Source organism: Nothobranchius furzeri, chromosome 2, assembly GCF_043380555.1.
Source record: "Nothobranchius furzeri strain GRZ-AD chromosome 2, NfurGRZ-RIMD1, whole genome shotgun sequence".
NCBI lineage: Eukaryota > Metazoa > Chordata > Actinopteri > Cyprinodontiformes > Nothobranchiidae > Nothobranchius > Nothobranchius furzeri.
The window spans coordinates 6,609,206-6,633,815 of record NC_091742.1 but is presented as its reverse complement, the minus strand read 5'-3'; the positions used below and the strand labels follow the sequence as shown (position 1 = coordinate 6,633,815).

Here is a 24,610-nt window from a genome sequence, read left to right as displayed (position 1 = left end):
GTTCAGAATCCCACCCTATTGTAGTTGGTTTCACAGCCAGACCTGCATGTATCTATTTCACACCAATTTTTCTGCAGGCCTCAGGGAGACCCAGCCCCGCTTACAGCGAGACCATTAAACCGCTCACACAGCACTCCGTTTCAAAATAAAAAAAATCGGCTGAGCTATCTTAAAGTGGTTCCATAAAAAAAGAAGAAAAAAATCCCATCTCTCTCTCCAGTTCTTTCTCAAACTACCCTTTCTGCTCCATCCATTTTTAAACCCATGACAAGTAATCATCTCTCCCATCAATCCAGCCCCTTTCATCCCTGGACTCTGAAGTCCTTCACCGAGGGAGAAACTCATTGTAATCTCATCACAGTATCTCCTGGAGAGCTTTCTACCTGAGCGTGTGGTCGAGAAATGAAAGGTGAAGATTGGAGCTGAATATGCGACGGCGGCGTCGGGCTCCCCCCGGGGGGGGAAAGTACAAGCTGGGCAAACAGAGCGGCTCTCATCAGAACACATCTGAAGTGTGTGTGGAAAGACAGAAGAGGCAGAATGGACCACGGCTTTCCATCAGGACAAAATTGAACCTATTCAGTGTTTCTGTGTGGTGTCGTGGAACACAAGAGCGAATCAACATTTTGGGAGCCTCTGTCAGATTGGAAGTTAATGTGGGAGGGCGCAGATCGAGGCTCTGTCTGTTTTGTGCTTTTGGTTTAAAGGAGTGCAGTGTGCTGGCTCTGTGGAACGTTCGCTTGATGGGTCTGAAGCAGTCTGTTTGCTTGCCAAGCATGTGTAGGAGGATCAATAGAGTGTGGATTAGAAAGGCATGCATATGAGCCTTTTTCTGCTGAGAAGACCTAATTCCAGTTGGATTTTTTTTTCTTTTATGGCACCCTCAGAATCCGAGATACTTCAAAATGGCGACAGATCAAACAGACAGTGTTGCTCCATCTTTCTTTAAAAATTCCTCTCTTTCACGCTATGTGCATCCTCTTTGTCCACAGGTCTCATTCGACTGCAGGAGCTGATCAAGGCGCCGTCGCGATACAACATCCGTTTGAAGATTCGACAGCTGCCCACAGAGACCAAGGATGCCAAGCCACTTTTGAAGGAGATGAAGAAGGCGAAGGAGTTTCACGTCATCTTTGATTGTGGACACGAGATGGCTGCCTGGATCCTGAAGCAGGTGGAGCCACCTTTATGAGCGGTCAAGGTTCCCACGAATCGGTGCAGAAATAAAGACGTGGACTTTTTACAAACACTCAGTCGATGATCATCAATGACAAAAATAGTGCTCGCTAAAAGAAGCGAGTCGTTCACTGGATGCTGATAGTTCATTCATTATGTATAAATACTGAAACAATAAGCTCATGTGCTCTCAGTTTATTACTCTTTCTCTTGTTAAGCACCGATTCAAATCATTTAGATACCTTCTCTCAGCTCGGCGCGGCTGTAATCTCTTTGAGGAATATTAGATTTTGACTACTGACCAATCTCAGTGGATGCTCTCAATTGCACAATAAAGTTTTTTTTTAATTAGAAAGTGCAACTCTGCTCGCAGACATGTTGAGTTCATTTAACAGAAGCACATTAGTTATGGCAAATGTGGGGCTTCTTATTAAAGCGAGGTCGTCTCTGAAGAATGCAATTGCACGGTTGGATATCTTCACAGGGCTTTATGTTTCTGTGGGCATGAAGCTGGATCGAGACTAAAAATGGAAGTTGTTTTTGTCATTTGTTTGGCCATCCACATCCAAAAGCCCCAAAAGAACCCGTAGGATAGCAAGAAATTAACAATTTTCAAGATATTTTTCAATTGTAAGCAAGTGCAGAAAATGACCAAACACAGAAAGTCTTTGTAAATTTGTATTTTCATGATTAGTGACTGGGTTTTGGACATTAAAACTTATTTTCAGAGTGTTTGCTAAAAGAAAAAAAAATGAATTTGGAAGGTATTTTGCATATTTGCATAAAGAGAAGGAGCTGTGAAATGGACACGTTTATATCGGTGCGAACGACACGTTTCGTGTGAAAAGTATCGACTTTAAAATGCTTTTTAAAAAGGATATTTTTCACACAAAATGTGAAAACAGCAAAAACTGTAAGGAGGATGTGTGGTTTAAGCTTTTAGAAGAGTTTGGCTGGTAGATTTCAAGCCTCCTTTTTGTCTGCATGCAAGAATTTTAGCCCTGGGTGCTGAAAGATAAAGGGTGGGTGATAATTTAGCCTGTGTGTAGGTTTTACTATTAGGAAAAGTAGTTAAAAATTTTAATGAAACTTTCAGAGAATAATGGTTGGATTCAAAGTAACACTGAGCAGTTTCCATCTCCTCTGCCCTACTGGTTGAAAGTGGAATTAAAGCTGTCATTAATAACCCTGCAGCAGCCTGCTGTAGCTAGCGCTAGCAACGAGCTAACACTAACATGAGCCAACTAATAAAAAATATATATATAAATAAATAAAAAGATCCACACTGTTGGACAAGAAATATTATTGCTCACAAGTACAGTAGCAACAAAGCCAGGTCACCATCAGTCCATGATTCTGTAGCCTCCTTTAGCTCCCTAAAACTAGTGTGGGCCACGCCGATGTTCACTCTGGTTTTAGCAATTTGCTTCACCTCCAAAGACATTACTCTCTTACTTTTAATTCCAGGCTCCGCCATGATGCCAACAGATAAAGCGAACTTCTTCGTTTTCTTTTTCTTGTGCTTTTTATTGATGATTGGCAAACCGAAAAAAGCTAACTGCTAGCATAACAGCTAACAGCCGTAATGCAGGTAAAGAGCTCCCCCTATAGAGCACCTACCTGCTCCACTAAACTATTAAGTGTTGCAGAGTGGTGTCAAGTAGGATGCTAGGCTCTAGCTTAAAGTTTAAAGTTTAGTTTTACAAACTATTAAGCTACATTTTGATGAGTGCTAGTTGAGAGTAAACATCTTCACTCAGAACTTTAGTTGCCATGAACCACTTGGTGGATTTTACATAAATTCTCATACAATAATCATGTGATGTTCTGACCCTGTGCACCTAAGTTACCTGATCACAAGTGTTCACCACGGTGGATGCCAACAGTGAGTTATTGAACGTAGGGCAAAACTGATGTCTGAGGTTTTTTTTTTACCAGTTTAGACTGATTTCTACTAGTTCAAGCCCAGGTGGGGCTCATTGAGAGCAGTGTTCACAAAAGTTTGAGCTAGCTAGCATAGAAACCAACTCTTAATTTCTTCTCGCTGCTGTGTTCACTGATTAGATTAAGTCGCCGACTTTGCCGTATCGACAAAGGTTATCGGCTGAATTATAACGTCATACGTAGTTCTACGTTGGAACATTATCGTTAAAATCTAGAAAATCTCTGTGGTAGACAGAAATGTACGTTCTTCATAGTGAAATATAGGATTATCAATGCTAAATAATATAAACATTATCACATTTGTCATTTCAGGTTCATCCCACTCATACAAACATTACTCTTACCTGCTAAAGCGTGTTTGCTGCTAATCTGAAAATACTTTGAGGGCTGCTAGTCTGTTTGATGGACAGATGTTGTCCACCCGTGTCTTCTGTGTCCATCAAAGTTAGTCAATATATAAACAAGTTGGGTTTACGTACTTGTCTGGCCATGCAGCATACTAGGCTATCGCCATTTCACTGTGAAATTAACAAATGAGAAGCAAAAGGAAGCTTGTTTTTGACTAGCTTAATGTAGGCTCATTTAAATGATCGTGAATATTTCCTTTGATGTCTGCCATGGAGAACGAGGCGTTCCCATGAATAGTGTGACGTAATGTGTAAAAGGACAATATTTGCTAAAAAGTCAACATAATCCAAGATGGCCACCTTAGCTAAAATCAAAAAAAGGCAAAAACTCTGTTTCACAAATAAACTCAAACACAAATAGTGCAAATATATACGAGGTTTGCGAATTGTATATGATCGTAAACTATTGCACGTAATCACAAATAAAGATATCTTTAGATTTGACCTAAACTTTTAAACACTCATTTCTCATAAGTATCATTATTATAGGAAATCTGCTTATGTTTCTAGATGAGTTAAGACATTACCATTTGTTAAATAACCGAATGACTAATCCTAATCAGTAACATTATATTCTCATTTGTATGTTATCATTTAAATGTACTTTATGACCGATGCTCGTTTCTCCCTCCAGGCCTTGGCCATGGGTATGATGACTGAGTACTATCATTATATTTTTACAACCCTGGTGAGTAAAGCAGCCCTTTCTCCTCCCTTTTTGTCCTCTTTTCTGTATTTGTGTGTTGTGGCTAAAATGCAGTGATGGATTCCTTTTTCTTCGTCCCGTGTTTTTACTCTTCGCTGCCACTCGATAATGCATGCTGTTTGTTCCACGGCTGTCGGAGTGCAAACATTTATCTGTGTTGTTTGTTGCAAGACAAAATTCATCCATCTGCCTGGGAGTCTGATAGCAGATTTTCGACTCTCGGACTAAAATTGAACAGAATTCAGACTCTGAACAAGTAAAAGAAAAATATCTAAGTGATCTTTTTTTCATTATCATTATTTCTCGTGTGTGGGAATCGTTTTGAAACTCTGCCACAAACTGATGAAAAAGCCGAGTCACCCTTGGTCAGCTGCATGCTAAACTCAGCGGTGAAAAATCTAACTTGAATTAGTTTTTTATACATATTAAATCCCCCCAACCCCCCCCCCCCCCGGCTGACCGTTACCCCAACTGTACGGGACAAAAACAGGTGGAAGTATTTTATTCTGACTCTGGCTGCCATTTGAAGTTCTCCAAAGCTCTTTGATCTAGCCACTACAAAGATGGCCCACTGCTATGCTCCAGATGAGAAGCAGCACATCCTCACCAAGCCCTAAGAGCAGAAGAGCTCTGATAATAGCCCTGAGCAGGAGATACTGTCACCCATTTGTTCCATTATAGCTCTGACAAAAAAAATAATTATAATAATGCACTATGTTGTTTGGAGCACAGCTGGAATATCTGGGAGGAAAGGAAGGAGAAAACCTACCAGCAAAATCTAAAAAAATGGATCCACATACATGTGGCAGCCTTTTAGATGAAAGGGGTGAGGATGACAGCAGGTATGTCATTGTAAACGAAAAGAGGACAGTGATTCTGTGGCATGCTGCTGCCTGTTGTGATGGAAACATGCCTACTTTGACAACGGCCAGTATTTGGCAGAATAAGGTCCCCTCTGCTGGCCCGGGCATCTGTATACTGGTGCCCATTCATTCGTGCTGCCTCCGGAACAGCAAATATTGACCATGGCACCCCTGTTTTGTGGGCATCACCTGCTGTTGCTCTTTCAACTGTGTCGTTGCGTCCCAGAGACATCTGCCCGGTTAGATTCCAGACATGCTGTATGCAGGACAATTGGGTTGTCCTTTCACTTCCACATGATAGATGGCAGCTCACCAAACGCCTGCCTGTAACCTTGAAAGTATTGCCTTAATCAAAAGCTACTGCCACATAATGAAAATATACTGCATAAAGTACCTTCAACTGTATGGCTCTGCTCTCTCTCACAGAGCTCCAGCCACCCGTCAGCTGACATCTTTTATTACTTTAGATGTTTTTAAGAAGTGAAATATATGAATTTTAAATATTTTTTGACGTTACTGCCTCTAGGACCTTTTTGCCCTCGACATGGAACCGTATCGCTTCAGTGGCGTCAACATGACTGGGTTCCGCATACTCAACACAGAAAACTCTCAGGTGTCATCGATCATCGAGAAGTGGTCAATGGAGCGACTGCAGGCTCCCCCCAAACCGGATTCGGGCTTACTGGATGGATTCATGACAGTAGGCTAACATTATTATTACCTGACATCATGTTGCTTGTGCTGAAATGTTCGTAAATTAGTTCTTTGGAAGCTTTGGGAGTTCCATTTCTTTCTTTCTTTCTTTCTTTCTTTCTTTCTTTCTTTCTTTCTTTCTTTCTTTCGTTTTTTCTTTCTTTACCATGGAATTTAAGAGATTGGAGCTAATTTAGGATAGCAGCAGTTCTCTAAAAGCACTTTAAATGTGAGCATATTCAAACCATATAAACAAACTGAAACACGGCTTATGTGAATGGACCCAACCACAGAATATGTTGCTGCCTTCATAAAAATTATTTAACTCTTTTTAACTTTTACAGAGTTTAGCATGAACATTGTTGTTTTTTGAATCGTTTCACCCACATCACTTTAGTATTTTTCCTGGACGCACCAGAAAAGCAACCTTTTGCTGATGATGATGATATTTATATCTAAAAGTACCTATTTATATCTAAAAGTACCGTGGTAATGTGAAGTAAAGGATTATGAATCGTTTTAAGAAGACAACAATGCATTTTGCTTTTCACTGGTCTGAATTGCTGCTCATCAGCAGGATGGAAAAATCCCTTTCTCCAAACCAAGTCCATCCTTTTGAGTAAATTAGTAATTATAACTTTTACACAGAAACACACTTCAAAACAGTCTTAAAATCTCTTTCATGTTTTAAAATATGCATTTTTAAAATCTTTTTAAAAAGAAAGATTGTGTGGATGTCAGTTGTCAATCACAAGCGCCGTGTTGCAGGGTTCCTGGGGTGTGCACAGGCCTAGCATAAATGTCCTCTGCATGGAGCTTTAGAGTTGGTGCTCCTGGGTCTAAATGCTCAGTAATGAGCCAGTGTGAATGGTAATAGCCGTTTATCTGCCCTCCTGCCTCTCACAACTCTCCTCTGGGAGCATGGCCAAAATATGACAATCTGTCACTGTTCATGCAGAGGGAGGGAGCAAATTGGATGGAAATTATGGCCTTGGTTTTTTTCTTTTTTCTTATTATTATTTATAATATTTTTTTCTTTTTAGATGGCATCCAGAAAAACCCAGGAATAAGGTGATTTGAAAGTGAAAAAGGGAACAGAGCTCGTCATGGACATTCAAGGTCCCTCTCTGGCTCTGTTGTTGTAAACAGTCAATTTACTCCACCTCCCTCGCAGCACCTTCCTCTGAGACAAACACCTTTTTTCCCTTCGTCCTTTTAGCCATCCATTCTGTTTTTCTTGGCAGATTTAGGGTGTAGTAAGAGAAATCTGTGTAATATGAGAACTATCTTTTCATGAAAGGCTTACAGAAAAACCTTTGAAATAGACTCAGCACATGGTGTCTATTCACATATCAGTCATGGTCTTAATTCTCTTACTTAGATCAGAAATGAGCACACTCTGTCAAAGAAATATATGTTTTTGTGTGACATGTATCTCACACGATTCAGTCTACAACACTGTATTGTCAGGAAACTAGCTGTAAATAACCCTAACGTAACTTCTCCCTCCAGGGCCCTTATTTCTGTGCAGCAGACAAATATAGAAAGATCAGTAAGGAAATTATGCATGAAGATATATTATCACAACGCATATAAAATAAAATAAAAGTCAAGTAGTGCGATTATTTTCCCCCTACGCTGCAAACTGATGGATATTAGTGCTGAATTCTGAACTGATTTATAAGCGTCGCATGAATCATTTTGACAGATCTCACACTCCGTATTGACATATCTCAGTGGTCTAGAAATACTGCTCAATAATAAATAATGGGCCCAAACACCGGGGTGATAAAGTGCTTCATTAGAGCCGTTTATTTATAAGTGCGGGGGTCTTGTGTCTTTTTATTCTTCCGAGCACTCCCACCTAAGACGCTTCCGCGCAATGAGTGAATAGAGACACCTCGACGTGAACATAAAAGTGCCGTCGCGTTAATGGTATGACAAATGCACGGTGGGGGAACAGTTCCGCAGGTGATTTGAAACGTGTCTTGGATGTATTTTTTTTAAAGAAGCACAAATTGAAACGAAAATTTTTGACTCCTCTGTTGCTCAAACGTCTTTGTTTAGCACGCAGATCGCTTGATATTTACGCTACAGCACTTTTGTCGGCAGAATCCTTCTTTTATGGTGCCATTAAATTAAATAGAGGGTGGGCTGCAGCAGCCAGAGTGTGACCCCCCCCCCCCCCCCCCCCCCCCTCCCAGCCCTTCCTCTCTCCATCTAGCCTTTTATTGCTTCTCCTGGAAGCCTTGTTCTTAGTCAGAGAAGTACAGACGCCTCGCTGGGCACTGAACTTGTTTGCGCTCGGTGACCAGGCAACGGTTGTGTAGCAATGGTTGCCAGGACAACACCGCACATGTCACCTTGTGATTTCATGAAGGATTGATTGACTGAGATGTGTTGGGGAGGAGGTGATGATGGGGGATTGCAGGCAAAAGGGAGTTTTGATGACATGAAGGAGGAGAAGAAGAGAAGGACAGGAGGGTAGGGGTGATGGGATGGGTGAGGATGTTTCAACTGTTGAGGTTCACGCGACGCTTTCTCACATCACAAGGCGTGCGTAAACGCAGGGCAGTGGAAAATCACAGTGACACTCTGTGCCGTGGGTGAGGCCGAGTTTTATCTCGGGCACAAACGCATCATGAGAAGTCCGCCGTCAGACGAGGCGAGCTGGCAGCCGGAGCACACTCAGCACCTCAGAGTTCAGATTTCTCTGATGAGCTCAGAGTGAACTAGTGCAGTTTATTTTTGTTACACACCATGTGCCAATGACCAGAAGATAGTTCGCAATTGGGTTTTTAAGAGGTGCAGGATGACTGAATTTTAGTTTGGGTTTTTTTTTATTAAAAAAGAGGAAACTAAGAAAAAGTGAGAGCACCCTACAAAGTCGCATCACTCCTTAGCCCACTCTCTCACTGGCCAGACTGTTAGAAAATACAAAAAAAAATGCTAAAAGTTTTACAAATGACCAGACGATCACGGCTGTTATCCACATTTAGGCATGAACGGGGATGAGAGTTCAAGACTATTTTGAGAGAACATTTGTCTTGCCTATTTTGACACCAATGTGAGACTTTGTGACTCATGAGATGAAATGAAAAATCTTCACTTTGGCTTTGAGACATTTTCCCTAGAAAACTCTCATGGATGACGTAAAGTTGCAGCCCTGTGGGATACTGGCTTTTGATATCCAGGTTTCCTTTGATATTCAGGTTCTGAGGCTACAGGGACAAAAGCAAAACCTCCTGCTTTCTCCTTTTGAATCTGTTTATTTTGGATTCTGAGGCGTTTTTGGAAGCAGCACCCTATGTTAAAGGGCATCCTGCCATCATTTTGACACACCGTGAGGTGGTTTCTCCACAGGTTTGGTCTCTCAATGAAGAAACATTTCTTAAATATAAACCTAAAGAATCAATATATTAAATTTGTGATGTGATGTTCACGAACAAATCGAGTCTTCTGAACAGCTCTTCAAAGTGAACAATGAGAGCCGAGTCTTTGTGGAGAACCAAATATTTTGTCTTCTAGCAAAGCTAACACCCCCATCACAGACATCGGCAGAACGTGTTTATGCCCACGCCCCTCAGAGACCCCACCGCCACCACTGCCACAGAGATCGCTCTGTGTCGTTCAAAAGAGCCAGTCTTTTGAACGGCTCTTTAAATTCAACGATGAGAATCGAGTCCTTGTAGAGAATTGTTTATTTTGTCGTACAGCAAAGCTAACACCCCCACCACGGACATTGGCAGAACACGTTAACTCTCCCACCCCTGCACCTGCAGAGATTACTCCACATCGTTCAAAAGAGCCAGTCTTTTGAATGATTCTTGAAGTAACTGGCTCTCAAATGAACAACTCCCTTCTAAGATTCATAATAATAATAAAAATAATAATAATCCATCAAACTTATAATAGCATTTTTAGGACACTCAAAGACGGTTTCACGCACTCTCACTTTCACACACTGCCAGTGATGGTAAGCTACTATGTAGCTACAGCCGCCCTGGGGCGGTCTGAAAGAGGCGAGGCTGCCATTTGGCGCCGTCTGCCCCTCTGACCACCACCATCACAGGCAGGTTGGGTGAAGTGTCTTGCCCATCAGCCGAATACCCCTGGCGGGAGCTGGAATCAAGCCCCTTCTGAACAACTTAACTCATTTTATGCAAGGTTTGAAGTCCAACACCCCTCTCCCACCCCCCTACTGCACAGGTTTCTTCAGCCACTCTGGTGTCACATGCCTCCCCCACCACCTCCACCACTGTGAACACTATGGTCCCCGCTGACCACCCCTCCCCCTCCACTGCCTTCTCAGTGACAGAAGAGGATGTGCTTAGGGTTTTCCGTAAGCAAAACCCACGGAAATCCCCGGGCCCAGACGGTGTCTCCCCCGCAACCCTGAGACACTGCGCAGAGGAACTGTCTCCAATCTTCACGGATATCTTTAACATCTCCTTGGTGTCCTGCCATGTTCCAGCGTGCTTTAAGCTGTCCACCATTGTCCCTGTCCCTAAGAAACCCCGTATCACTGGACTGGATGATTACAGGCCTGTGGCGCTGACGTCTGTAGTCATGAAGTCTTTTGAGTGCCTGGTCCTCCCTCATCTCAAGTCCTTCACCTCCCCCCTCCTGGACCCTCTGCAGTTCGCATACAGAGGCAACAGGTCTGTAGACGACGCCATCAACCTGGCCCTCCACTTCATCCTGCAGCACCTGGACTCCCCGGGAACCTACGCTAGGATCCTGTTTGTGGACTTCAGCTCTGCGTTCAACACCATCCTCCCTGCTCTGCTCCAGGACAAGCTCTCCATGCTCAACGTACCCAATTCCACCTGCAGGTGGATCAGTGACATCCTGACGGACCGAAGGCAGTGCGTGCGGCTGGGGAAGAATGTTTCCACCACTGAGGCTATTAGCACAGGATCTCCACAGGGCTGTGTACTTTCTCCTCTGCTCTTCTCCCTGTACACAAACTGCTGCACCTCGAGCCATGACTCCGTTAAACTGATCAAGTTTGCGGACGACACCACCCTCATCGGGCTCATCTCTGACAGTGATGAGTCCGCCTACAGGAGGGAGGTGTAACGGCTGGTGTACTGGTGCAGCAGCAACAACCTGGAGCTCAATGCTCAGAAGACAGTGGAGATGATTGTGGACTTCATGAAAGTCACAGCCCCATCTCTCCCCCTCGTCCTGACGGACACCCCCGTCACCACTGTGGACTCCTTCCGCTTCCTCAGAACCACCATCACACATGACCTTAGGTGGGAGCCATCCATCAGCTCCCTGCTCAAAAAGGCCCAGCAGAGGATGTACTTTCTGCGGCAGCTGAAAAAGGCCAAGCTGCCAGACCAGATGATGGTGCAGTTTTACACGGCCATCATTGAATCCATCCTCACCTCCTCCATCGCTGTGTGGTACGCTGGAGCCACAGTGAGGGACAAAAATAAACTGCAGCGCATTGTGCGCTCTGCTGAGAAAGTGGTTGGCTGCAGCCTTCCATCTCTCCAGGACCTGTACGTCTCCAGGACTCGGGGGCGTGCAGGTTGGATAGCAGTTGACCCTTCTTACCTGGGACGCAGACTTTTTGAGCCACTTCCCTCAGGCAGGTTACGATCCATCCGGACCAGAACCTCCTGCCATAAGAACAGCTTCTTTCCATCTGCCGTTAGACTTGTGAATAGCTTATAAACACACAACCATGCTGGTCTTCTGTACTCGACACAAAGTCATGTTATCGGCCATGTTACCATTACCTGCCATTTTTATAGCTGAAAGTTTTATTCTATTTTATTCTATTTTTAATCTTATTATGTGTTCATGTTATGTGTAGCACATTAGTACCAAAGCAAGTTCCTAGTTTGTGAATTGTTTGTTCACTGACAATTGCAATAAACCTTTTCTGATTCTGATTCTTCTTCCGGCTCTCGGAGGGTGCAGACGTTTTGTTGCTCCTCTCTTCCATATCTTATCCTCAAGGCCCTTTGTCTGTCTCTGTGTGTTGGGTGCACGGCTGCTTCTGCATTTTTCTGGAAACTGGAAACTGAAATCACTAAAATGGATCTTGTCAGTTAGTCTCTCAACGCGATTGATAACATTTTTTCTACGATGAGAATGGGAGAAGGGGCTCCCGGATGCCCCTCCGGGACAGACCCAGTTGGACACATCATGGACTCCTGGAAACAGTGGAACTTGATTTGTTTATCTCAGCTGTCTGTGGAGGACTCTGAAGACGTGTGGATATTCATGGTGTTGGTGTCAGGTTTCCTGCTCATTGGCCTTGGAGGCTATCTGGCTTACCGGAAAATTAACGAGCTGTCGAGGAATATTAGCCTGATCCCAGAGCTCAGAGATGGTTTGCACCGCGCTGTGAATTCACAGACTCACATAATTGTCGAGATGAATCATAAGCTTGGAACTTTGGCCGAGATTCATTCTTTGGCACAAAAGATGGATGCCATCAAGGAGAGAGTGGACGAAACAGCACAGATTGGGATAGATTAATGTCCATTATTGGGATTTTGAGAGGTTGAGGACCAAGGAACTTTAAGACAGAGAGGAAATTATCTCTGTCTGGCCCCAAAACAATTTCTAATCGGAATCTGTTACCCTTGAGCCAGCAAAGCTCCAACGAAAACTCCCCCCTCGGAAGATATGTGGAATGTGCCGTCGCCACGGCAACTCAACTCGGTCTGCTATCCCAGCCTGGGCGGGACTGCGGGAAGGCTGTCAACTCTTTCCAGGGTCACTGCAACCCTCCAACCCTCAATGCTCCTCCCCCTGTTCAGACTGAGGTGGCATGCACTGCTTGTAGTGGCTGCAGGAACCGAAGTGGGGATAATCCCAACCCACCACCCCACCTAGTGGACACTTATGTTGTGTTGTCTGAAGTCTGTTGCATATCTGTCTGAGGTGTTTTTTTGCTGAGCAAAGCTGCCCTCCCGGTGGAAAGTAACTCTGAAGTGCCTTTTTTCCCTCCACCTGAACCAATCCTCATGTTACCCTCTTATCTCTATTAAGGTAGCGCGACTCCGGGTTGCGAATGACCACAGTCACCAATTCTTGTCATGTGTCTTGCCCAAGTATGTCTGATCTCTGAATTGTGTGTACTGAAACTAATTTCCCTCTGGGATCAATAAAGTATCTTTGAATTGAATTTGAATTACCCTCCGATTATGAGGCAACTCGCTCTACCTCCTGAGCTACTGCTGCCCCCGATGGGACTTTTTAAGTCCCATCACTAATACTTTAAAATATTTCCTTCTTTTTTCTCACAGTAGCAAAACTTTTCTTTGTCACCAGTTATAAGATCTTTTCTAAATCATATCACGTTTGTTTAGGAAATATTTCTAGTCATTGCAAAGCTAAAAATTGAAAAGTTGGGTTGTTTCTGGTCTTTCACACCTTAGCATAGTCTCCATTGTTCCTGTTACCTGCTCTGTCCGACATCACGAGCGTTTAACAATCAGCCTTATATACCTTCTATTTTAAGTTCATCATTTACACTGTTCTTTAAAATGCCAGACTCAAAGAAGTTCATGCTTGCTTATTGCTTAGAGTATATAGGAGCCAGAGTATTTATAAACGCTTGAAATTAGCATCACTTACCCTTTTTATAAATGACTCTGAGTAAAATATAGCCCCACGAGTTCACTTTAGGGAGTTGCACAAAAACTCAAGCGAGTTTTTGCACTTTTGCACCACGAATATGCCAAGAAAGCTCACTTTTCAGGAGTGCATTTAAGGTGACTCAGAGTTGACCTTAGGATTGACTTTGTGCATGCACGTGTGTATTTGTTGGTGCAACCAGTTCAAGGAGAACCAGCACTGCATAATAGCATATTATACCCTTTCTGCAATAGTGCACATTCCATTTATTTTATATATTTAAACAGGATTATTTTTCCCGTGTGTCCATAATTATTCCCTACATCTAATGAGAACCTTGCCTTGGAAGATTTGTTGTAATTTAAATCCCAATTAAATTAGTTGTAATGCAGTTATATTTAACTAATGTGGGGAAAATCTTACTTTTTTGCCCCTTAGAGACTTTTGGTCCAGTTATTTTCTACCTCTGTATCGTTTCATTGATGTCTACATTTCACTGAGCTGTAATTACCACCACTGAGAGCCGGATGTTCTCCAATGTCATCAACACAATTGAAGATTCTGGTGTAATGGCTCATAAAAAATGACTCTTATTAATAGTTAGGAGCTGCTCCCTGAGCTCATGTGGCACACTGCGAGATGCATGTTAGAGTAAAACGGGCTGAATGAAATAAGAACACAACTGCTTTTATCAAGCCTTATAAAGATGTGTTAACAGCTGCGTTTGCACCAAACACATCTGCTGCCTCTGTCTTAAAGCTCTACAGCAATAGAAATACTTTACATTTCATTGAATAACATATAGGCATCATCTTATAGCAGCGCTTGTGTGAATGCTTCCCCACTATAACTGCCTCTCTGTATGACTATTACTGGCAATGTGCCCTTGCCCAGTGGGAAATAAATTGCATGCAGAAGCGAACCATAGGATATGTTGTATCCAAACTGTGAGCAGTTTCACCAAATTTGCAGCTTTGCAAACCTCAACGACCAGCAGATATTTGCCTTTGCGTTAATTTGGACACAGAAAAAAACTATTTCTGTGACTTGTGCACCCTTTATTTGGGCCCAAATTGGGAACGGTGGGAGCTGTGGATGGATAAAAAAATATCAAGAGAGGAAATGGGTTTGGAGGGAAATGATGAGGGGATACGAGCGAGGGGAAGAACACAAGATGCAGAACTGCATTAATAAGCACTGCTGGGAAAGGAGTGGGAGACACCCACAGTGAGAGCAGACTGGAAGAACCTGCAAGGTGGCAGCTTTACTCCACTGTTCCTCATCACGTTTACATACACACTTTTTTTGCCCTGTCCTGCATGTGAGTCCTAAGTATGCTGGGCACAAGTTGAAAAATGTCCCATTTTCCATTTGATGATCCTCTAAAGGGGAACACTTTGGCTCAATGCTTTTATAGAACACAATTGCCTGCAATTTGGCAACTGAAGACACATGAATCCCAAGATGCTTCATTTATACAACGTTTCAACCAAACGAGGGCCCTCAGTGAGGGTGCTGAGCCAAATTAGGCCCTCCCCAGTCAATATAGTATTGAATAGACGATGCTGTGCCTGATATGAATCACTGCACAACAAAACTGTACACAAATAAAATTAAGCTCTTGGGAAATCCTTTTATCTGCCTAAAAGGAGTTCAGTTTCTTTCCTGCAGCAAAAAAAAAGACTAAATATTTGTACAATTATTTAATCCTGTGCAGATGGCTGTTTTTCTGTGCAGAACTTCACTGCTACAGCCATGGGGGAAAGAAGTGCACCCTCTTTCAGTTTAGGAGAAAATATTCTGTTCTCTACCTGTTAATCAAATCATAACAGATTATGATTGGTTGGTTTTAAAAAGTCTCTCTCATAGTGCTAAAGGTCTTGTTTACTTTTCTTTCCAGTGTTGCTTCAGAGCATTGATATATGCAGAAATATGCGTGGCTATTTTAAGTTCAAACCTCAGCATTTGAATCAAACTGAGGTTTATGCTTTCACTGAGCTGCTGCACCACTTCAATTCAGGGGTGTGTCCGGGAAGTGTCCAGTGGTAGCGCGTGCCACCCTTGGACTCTGATTGGCCACCCAGCTTGCTACCCCAATAAGGTGCATTGAACTTGACTTTATGTTGTCCACAAAAGGTTTGGGGTCTTAAACCCCTAAACAGTCGGTGGCAGCATGTTCCTTTAACACTGGTTTCTAGCCCTAGCCCTATAGAACATTGCTATAATATCATTATTAGTTTTTTATTTAAATGTGTCCCTTTCCTCCATTTATTAATAGATATTTTAATTGAATTGTTTCATTTTTTGTTCATGTTTAGCTCCTCGTGATTTTCATTTTGAGAGGCGCTATACAAAAATAGTTTCTTCTTCTAATATTATTATTCTTGATTTTTTTTTTTTTTTTTTTTTTTTTTTTTTTGCATACAGACGAGTCCTTTCTCACTCCAATTGGTGGTGGTATTGAACACAGAAGTAGCCTGCTAACCACCACAGAACAGTTAGGAGGAGGAGAAAGAAAAATGGCCATGTCACAAGGTGGAGCCCCCCCCCACCCCCCACCCCCCCACCCACCCCCACCCCACCCCCAAAGAAAGGGTGCCACCTGGGCCAAACCTTTTTAAAAGGCCTGCACATGCCCCTGCCTTGATTCCCGTCTTTCCAGCCATTCTGTTTTAAATTTGTTTTGTACACATGAGGTTAGATTTAAAGAAAATCAGGTAATTTTTAATATGTCCTGATATGTTCGACTCCAAAACTGTAAGGGAAAACACTTTTGTCTTTACCGTGACTCTACATGTTTACAAGAACATGTAAAAATGTAACAGCAAACATTCCTATAGACACACAATAATCTAATTATTCTGCATCCCAGTCAGCTCAACATTGACAAACAGAGCTTCAGTGCTGTTTTTGTGATATACCATGGATGGATCTAACAGAACGAGTTCCACACAGGTCCACGGGTTGGTAGCGTCCATTACAGCAGTGTGATCTCCCTCCCTCTGATCCCACTTGGCAGAGAAGAGAGGCTTTTAAAGACAGCAACTGTGGAGAGCAGACACTCGATGCCCTGTGCCGGGCATCGCCAGCTGGGCTTGGCACAGCATCAACATTATTAGCACCGCTGCTGCTTCGGTCCATAGATGCTGTTTGTGGGAGGACTGAAACACACATCGGAAGAATTGGAAAAATATCCCTTCCTGTTCTGCTTTAGCTTAATTGTAGCTTACTGCAGGGTCTCATTTATTCATTCTTGTAACAAAATGAGGTTGGAATGACAAGACACAACCAGATTCATAATGTCCTCCGTGCACACGAGACTTTCCTCAGCTGTAACTACAGCTAACACCTGCTGATGTTCTATAGGGCAATAAAAACCTTTGCAATCAGGGTCTACGACCGTCATCAGATCGCTATCGTATAATCAGCCCCTGGAGGTTAATGCAGCCGGCAGAAGGTGCTTTGGGTTATGTGCTCACCTTTGGGCTCAGAGATATCAGCTCGCCTTTGACATGCTATTATCCTTCAAGCAGCAGGCAATCCACCTGCACACATTTTTCCTTTCTGTTAATTTATTTTTGCTGAACATTTTTAACTGAAATTGTCCAATAGAGTAAATGCTATTGGTGGATTAATTTGAAGGTGCAGTGTGTCAACTTTGGTTACTGCAATCAACTTTCTCACTGCTGCTCTGTGAAGCAGCTGGCTGGTTTCCAGTTACGGATCAGCACCAGAAGAATCTAGATGACAAGCAAAGACGAGTCCTGCACAGCAAGTTGATAAGTAGATATCTTCATTGCTGGTGCTAGAAGTCTAGGTGTTTTACGGTAGGGAGGACTTACTACACTTATTACGGTAAAATGCCTGCGGCAAAGAGGAAGTGTTTTTATCGTCTGGCTGTTACCTTGCTCTGAATGACTCATTTAAGGAAGTAAAACGCCACGTTTGACTCAGTAGTCACTTCACACACATTTTGCTGTAATATTGAGTTGTTGGTGACTGAAAAAGTAGCGTGAGATAGTTTTCTAGCTGACTTACTGTTAGCATTATAACTCACCCGATTCTATGCCCGATATTAGCGTAAAACATAAAGATTCTGTGGCTTTTTAGGGGTAAAAGAAATAACTTTTGGGTTGCTCCTGTCACTGACTTTGGTTCTCTAAACAACTCTGTAGTCGAATTACAAATGCCAGTGCTGCAGCGTTAGCTTGCAGGAACATGGCAACCTCACACTCACTGATGGTAAACAGTAGCTACATCCCTCCTTCTTTTATTTTGAAAAGAGAAAAACTGACATTCCCCCGCAGCCGGCTGAGAAGGAAATTTGTTTCAGTATAACCTTCCCTCCGACATGATTGAGACATTAGACTGTTTTGGGATTATTTCACTGTAGAAATCTTACTTTATTCTTACATATTACACCTTTAAAATTGGATCTCAGTTGGACTCAGTAAACAAATTATTTTCATGTGCACTTTTTTTTTTTCACCGATGCTCATTTTCAGCTCTGGTATTCTGGGAAAGACTCCTGCAAAATGTTCACGGTTTGGCACTTACCCTGATGTAATTAGCACTGTCTGTACTGTTTACACTATGAATTAAGTTGGGACTCCCTCCACACTGCTTACATCCTCCCTCCTCTCTCTTCTGTTGTCTCCTGCTCTCTGGCTACCAGGGCTCACCAGATGGTGGTGAAATTCAAAGGACTTTTTAAGTCCTGCAATAATCCTCCTTGTTGCTCTGCAGAGTCCAGGTTGAACGTCTTGTGTGACGATAAGTGACTCACCGTTGAACCCCATCTTTGCTCAGGCCTGTTATTAGGAAGCTTGAGTGTTTTGTAACTTTGGAATTTGTTAAATCCTGACTGGAGACATTAAATATGAGGAAGGTCCATCATGTTTAACAGCCACTTAATCAGATGTAGGTTAACAGGAGTGGCATTTATGAGGGTGGGCTCTTGGCTGGATGGTGCTGCCAGCAGCATGTTGTTGCCTGAGGCGTCTGCTGGGACGCCACTGCTCTGAGCAATCACATCCTCTTTTGTCAGACTCAATAAAATTATTAGGCACTGCATCATATTTGATGAAATAATAATTGAGATATTTTTAACCGTGCTACTGGCTAGGCTTTAGTGGTGGCAGTGGAAGTGTGTCACATGGTTTCTTCACCACTTTTTTGCTTCTGAGGGGAAATTTTTCAATTTACTGTCTTATTACCTGACCTTTCAGCCAAATTAGATTAAAATTCATGTTCTTACTTTGCAGAAATCATAAAACTACGGAAGCATATTGCAAAAATTAAATAGAGCTACATTATATCACACAGTTTGATTTGAATTGTCACTTTTGGGGTTTACGTTCAACACAGCATATTTTAGGTTCAGACAGAAGGTTTGACATTCTAACAAAATATTTTATGTGATATATCTTTCTAATGCAATAATTAAGGTTAATTTGGTTAGGAATGCAATATATTGTTTGGTTTACACCCAGTCCTTTTTGTTGTTCAAAAAAAATAATTTTCCATCCATCCATCCATCCATCCATCCGATTTCATTCACTTATCAGGGGTCGGGTCTCAGGGAAAGGCCCAGACTTCCCTCTCCCCAGCCCCTTGGGCCAGCTCCCTCAGCATGCTCTATGTCTTCCTTTAGGTTAGGACTTGGCGATACCGTTTACGATTTTTTTCCGATTCTCTCTCCCCCTCAATTATTAAGAATAGCAATACGTACAAATGGAAGGCACCTTAAAGCCAGTCTTGTTTTTTTTTATTTAATCACAAGCAAGACAAATGTAACGCTCATTTCTGAGATGAATAATGAATAAATGAACACCCTCTTGGATTAAAGTGCCACGCTCCATGTTTGTCGCAGCAAACCCAAACCAGTTCCAAACAACGGATTATTTCATTCCTTTCTTAGGAACAAACAAACTTCTCACTCTCACCGGTGGCCATAGAGCTGCTTGCTGTTGCTGTTTTGTGTGCGTGCTGTGACGTTGTTGTTGTTGTGGTTATGTGAAACTAAGGCTATGGAAGTGTGACCGGCCTGTCTTGACCTGGTCTCACAAAGTAGATTTCTGCGTTGTGTTGTGCGAAGGAATGAGACAGCGACCACCCCTCTTCACCACTGGAGCAAGATTTATTCGATGTCAGCTGTGCAAAATAAAATAACATCAGTACAGCACCTGGACTGGTTATGACACACACCTCTCTCCTCAGGATGGTCTCCCGCCGTCTGATTAATGTAAAGTTTTGCAACAACATTTTACAAACAATAAACCCCACGAGAAATAAAAATTCCAAATATCAATCTTATTATATAGTCCAAAAAAAGGTCTTCACTAATTTGGCATCACAGTTAAGTTAAAATACATTTTATAACTCAACAGTGGTGATTTTGCATTTTTCCTTTCATAAGAAACAGTATAAAGAAAATCGAATTAATGACAAACGAGAATGATGAACTCACATACCTGTGCAAAATAAAATAACATCAGTACAGCACCTGGACTGGTTATGACACACACCTCTAAAAGAAAGGAAAGAAACAGCAGGCTGGATCAGGAACCACACTCATGCTTTTCCAGCCTGGTTACAAACCAACAACTAGTGTGTTAAAACCACTGCTGTACGTTTAATTAAGGGAACAAAAACTCCATAAACGGCACCAATAATGTTTGTATAAGTTCATTAAGTTCAACAACAGATGTTAAAGTCACTTTTAAACCGTTTTAGCTCACTGAGAACAGGAACAACTAGAAAACCTACCTCTCCTCAGGATGGTCTCCCGCCGTCTGAGGAGAGTACCGGGAAAATCACAGGAAGTGGCCGCAATACCGGAAGTTGCCGAAATGAAGCGTTTTTCAAAATAAAATACAAAAACACATAAAATAAATATCGAGGCAGTTAAACAACTTGATAACATGAACACAATGACTGAGGATGGGCTTTTGGTGAATTATAAGTATCAACAGAACACCTCTGTTACATCCACCCCTCCTAACTTCACCAAAATTCAGACTCCAATGGAAACATAAAGACCACTAAGACACTCCAAGAAGCTCGACAAAGGTAAGTAAAAAGCTCTGAGCTTAACCTTCTATGAGAAACCCATTAAATAGGTTCAGAGAGGTCATAAGGGTGATCAGACCTTATTCTCTCCTAGGCTGATATGATGCTGCGTACACCATACAAACTCTGTCACCTTCAGTCTTTCAAAATACAACACATACTGAATCGATATGGGAATGTCCTAGTCCCCTCAAATGCAACACTAACATATGGACACCTCTTTACACTGACAATGATTCAGGTCTCCGGCCAAATAAGCCCACCATGTCTTTGAAACCTGACGGCTTTTGAACCATACTCTCTATAAGTCTACTGACCCTCTTACTGACCCTTCCCACCCGTGTTCTGACCATAGTTGCTATAGGTGCTGGTTGGTTTACCTCTGTGTCTCTGTTGTCTGTGGCATCCACTGAAGTAACCTGTGAGTCCGCAGCTCGGGTTGGGCTTGCCCAAAGTACCACAGACTTAGTCACACACTCAGAGCTTGGGACGTGCCTCGAGCCTTCATTTACTGGACTGACGATTGACAGATGTGTGGGGTCTGAGTCGGGTTCTGTAATCAACTTGTCAACATCACTGTTGCCTTTGGAGTGCCCATCACCAGATGTATAAACAGTCAACTCCTCAGGATCCATCTCGGCAACATCCCGGTCGGACTGGTAATCAGTACAGCTGGCCTGACTTGCATCTTCTGCCAGTTCACTCATAATCCAGGCAGCCGTCCTTTCCTCTGAGTTTTCCTCCTCCAAGGATCCTGGGGAGTCGATTACACCGGATCCATCCTCAGTACCACAGTCACTCAGATCCCTTTCAGCACACACCACAGGTAGGAAACTTATGTTTAGGACCAAGTTGCGGTGTACTACTTTTGTCTTGCCCTTATTGTCCTCCAACTTATAGGTGTGAGTCTGCAGGTTCCTTTCTTTAACTGTGTACACCGTCGGATCCCACTTATCAGCCAACTTTTTCTTCCCTCTCTCACCTCTGTTTGCGATGAGTACTCTGTCTCCAATGTTCAAACGAGGACCCTTGATCCTCTTGTTGTACTCCCTTGCCTGTTTGTCTTGTTCTTTCACAGCATGTATCTGAGCAATCCTAGCTGCTTCGTTGAGATGTGACATCAGCATCTTCACATAGCTTTCGTGATCAACAACAACAGGATCATGGAGCACCTGTTTGAACATCACATCAACAGGGAGTCTTGGAATGCGACCGAACATGAGCTGAAAGGGGGGGTATCCGGTGGTTTCATGCACTGTCGCGTTATAAGCAAACGTCAGAGTCTGTATCTGTTGAGGCCATTTGTGTTTTTCCCTGAGGGGCAATGATCTCAGCATATTGCCCAAAGTTCTGTTGAAGCGCTCAGTTCCTCCATTCCCCATGGGATGGTAAGCTGTGGTTCGGGATTTAGAGATTCCTGATAGTCTGAGCAGTTCGGCTATGAGCTCACTTTCAAAATTTGCCCCCTGATCAGAGTGGATCCGTTCTGGAAACCCATACACACAAAATACATTATCCCACAGCTTTTTGGCTACTTGCTTAGCAGTCTGGTTAGCGCATGGGAAGGCATGAGCTAGCTTTGTAAAATGATCTGTCAGAACGAGAACATCAACAGAACGTTGCCTATTGTCTTCTGCACTCCAAAAGTCCAAACACACAAGCTCCATGGGGGATGAAGTTCTGATGCTCTCAAGCGAAGCTCTCGCAGAAGGGTCTGGAGTTTTTGCCAGAATGCATCTTGAGCAACACTTGACATAATCTCTAACATCAGACTCCATCTTGGACCTAAAGAACCGTTGTCTCGCCAGGTGCAAAGTTCTCGCCTGTCCCTGATGGTCAGCAATGTCATGTATGCCATGCAGAGCTTTCTCCTTAAAACTTTCTGGCAAAACGAACTGGTGCCTCCTTTGTTTACTGAGAGGATCTCTAGTCACACGATACAAAACACCATTCTGAATATGGAGTCTGTCCCACTGTTTGAGTAGCATCAGAACTTTCGAATCAAACCTTGCTCGTTCGCGTCTGGATGGTCGTCTCTTCCGAATGAGGAATGGCAAAAGTGTCGAAATGGTGTCGTCTAGCTCTTGGCTATGCTGAAGTTCCTCCAAAGTGAAGACAGGGAGTGAATCCTGGCCTTGTGCCCCAAGATCTTGTACAGCTTGAAACAGCTCCACAGCTCTTATTTCAGCAGCTGATTCCCATTGGTCGTGAGCATCCAAAAGAGCCTTCACAGAAACTGTATCACAGGGATGTTGACTTGAAGTAACCTGAGATGACACACTGGTGTGAGGTGATTTCTTTACCCGATGACTCTGGACCTTCACACGGAAGGCGTCCTGGATATCATTACAACTGATATTCTCAGCTTCAGCCAGCAGGTGGTGGTACTGCTCTGTGATAAGCCGGTGACCGACAGTTGTTGCAAAGGGGTCTCTACTCAGAGCATCACCAACTGTGTTCTTGGTGCCAGGTATATGTTTCAAATCGAATGAGTAAGGGGCGAGCTTGGACACCCATCGCTGCTCACAAGCATCGAGTTTTGGCTTGGTCATGATGTAGGTGAGCGGGTTGTTGTCTGTCCATACTGTGAATGAATGACCCCTCAACCAATGACTAAACTTCTCGCACACGCTCCACTTCAGAGCTAAGAATTCCAACCTGTGAGCTGGATATCTTTTCTGAGAACTGCTCAGAGTCTTGCTTGCAAATGCAATGGGGCGAGCTTTTTCTTGTCCTGCTGGTATTTGAGACAATACTGCACCGAGCCCATCAAGAGAAGCGTCAATGGACAGGATCAAAGGCAATGAAAAATCTGGGTGAGTGAGGACAACACAGTTTAAAAGACAGCCTTTCAGTAGGGACAGAGCTGCATCACACTCACCGGACCAATCTGAGGGTTTGAGCTTCCTAAAAGAACCAACATTGGCTTTTGAATTTGCCTTTCCTCTTCTCTTTTGCCCAGCAGTAAGAGCAAATAGCGGCTTTGCTATCGCAGAGCAGCTAGGGATAAAATGTTGGTAATAGAAAACCATTCCAAGGAAAGACTTTATCCTTTTCACTGATGGGGTGCAGCCATCCTCTTCCATCAGATCACTTTTGGACATCTTCGTGATCACATCAACTTTTGATGGATCCACAGCCACTCCATTACTGTCTATGACGTGTCCCAGAAACTTAACAGAAGAACGTATCAGATGACATTTCTTTGGGCTCAGCTTCAGGTTATAGAGTCGCAGCCGCTGAAACACAACCTCGAGCCTTTCTAGGGCTTCCTCTTCTGTTGAAGCAAATACTAGCAAATCATCAAGATAGCATAGAAGGCTGCTAAAGTTCAAATCACCAAATATGCTCATCATCATGCGCATAAACGATGCGGGACTATTGCATAGACCTTGTGGCATTCTGTTGTACTCATAAAAACCCAGTGGGGTTGTGAATGCAGTGTACTTTTTGTCAGCCTCTGCCATAGGGATGTTGTAAAACCCGGAAGTCAGGTCCATTGTACTAAAATATGTGTTTCCTCCCAATGCAGCAAGGCAATCTGCCTGATGTGGCAGCGGGTGCGCATCTTTAATTGTGCGAGCATCCAGGGGAGACGCATATTCACTCACTGACTTCCGGATTATTTCCTGTTCCTCCATCTCTGACAGTACCAGTCGCAGTTTGTGGTAATGGGCTGGCGGCACGCGGCGGTAAGGAAGGCGGAAGGGTTTTTCATCTGTAAGTCTTATGTGGTGGGTAAAATCTTTTGCCTCACCACAGTCCAATGTGTGTTTTGAGAAAATGTCATTATATTTTTCAAGTAGCTCAACTAACTTTCCTTTTCCTTTGCTATCAGTGTGACACAAATCAATGTTGAGGTCGCTGAGACCAACTTGCTGCAACCGCTGTTTGAGATCCTCCGGTCCACAGTTAACATGACTGTCCTCTGTTTCAGCCTTCACTGGGTGGCTGGAACTCTGAAAAACTTCAAAATCCTCTACAGCCAGACAAGGAGCTACATCTGCCAGTTTACTGTTTCTCTTGAGGGTTATCGAGTGGTCGGACAGGTTAGTGATTTTCATGGGAACCCACCTGTCTCCCCAGAGTGCCGTGATTACACGGCCAATCATGATATCACGCGGCATGCATTTTGACGAGGTGGG

The 24,610-nt window shown here is 43.2% G+C and overlaps 1 protein-coding gene across 1 annotated transcript in view; it reads left to right on the top strand.

Annotated features, from left to right (window-relative positions):
- The window catches only part of LOC107377647 (glutamate receptor ionotropic, kainate 2), a 117,250-nt gene that overhangs the window by 32,507 nt on the left and 60,133 nt on the right, over positions 1-24,610 (top strand). Inside the window, 3 exon segments of the mRNA XM_015947400.3 lie at positions 993-1,174; positions 4,162-4,215; positions 5,623-5,796. Coding sequence (XP_015802886.2) covers positions 993-1,174; positions 4,162-4,215; positions 5,623-5,796 — 410 coding nt within the window.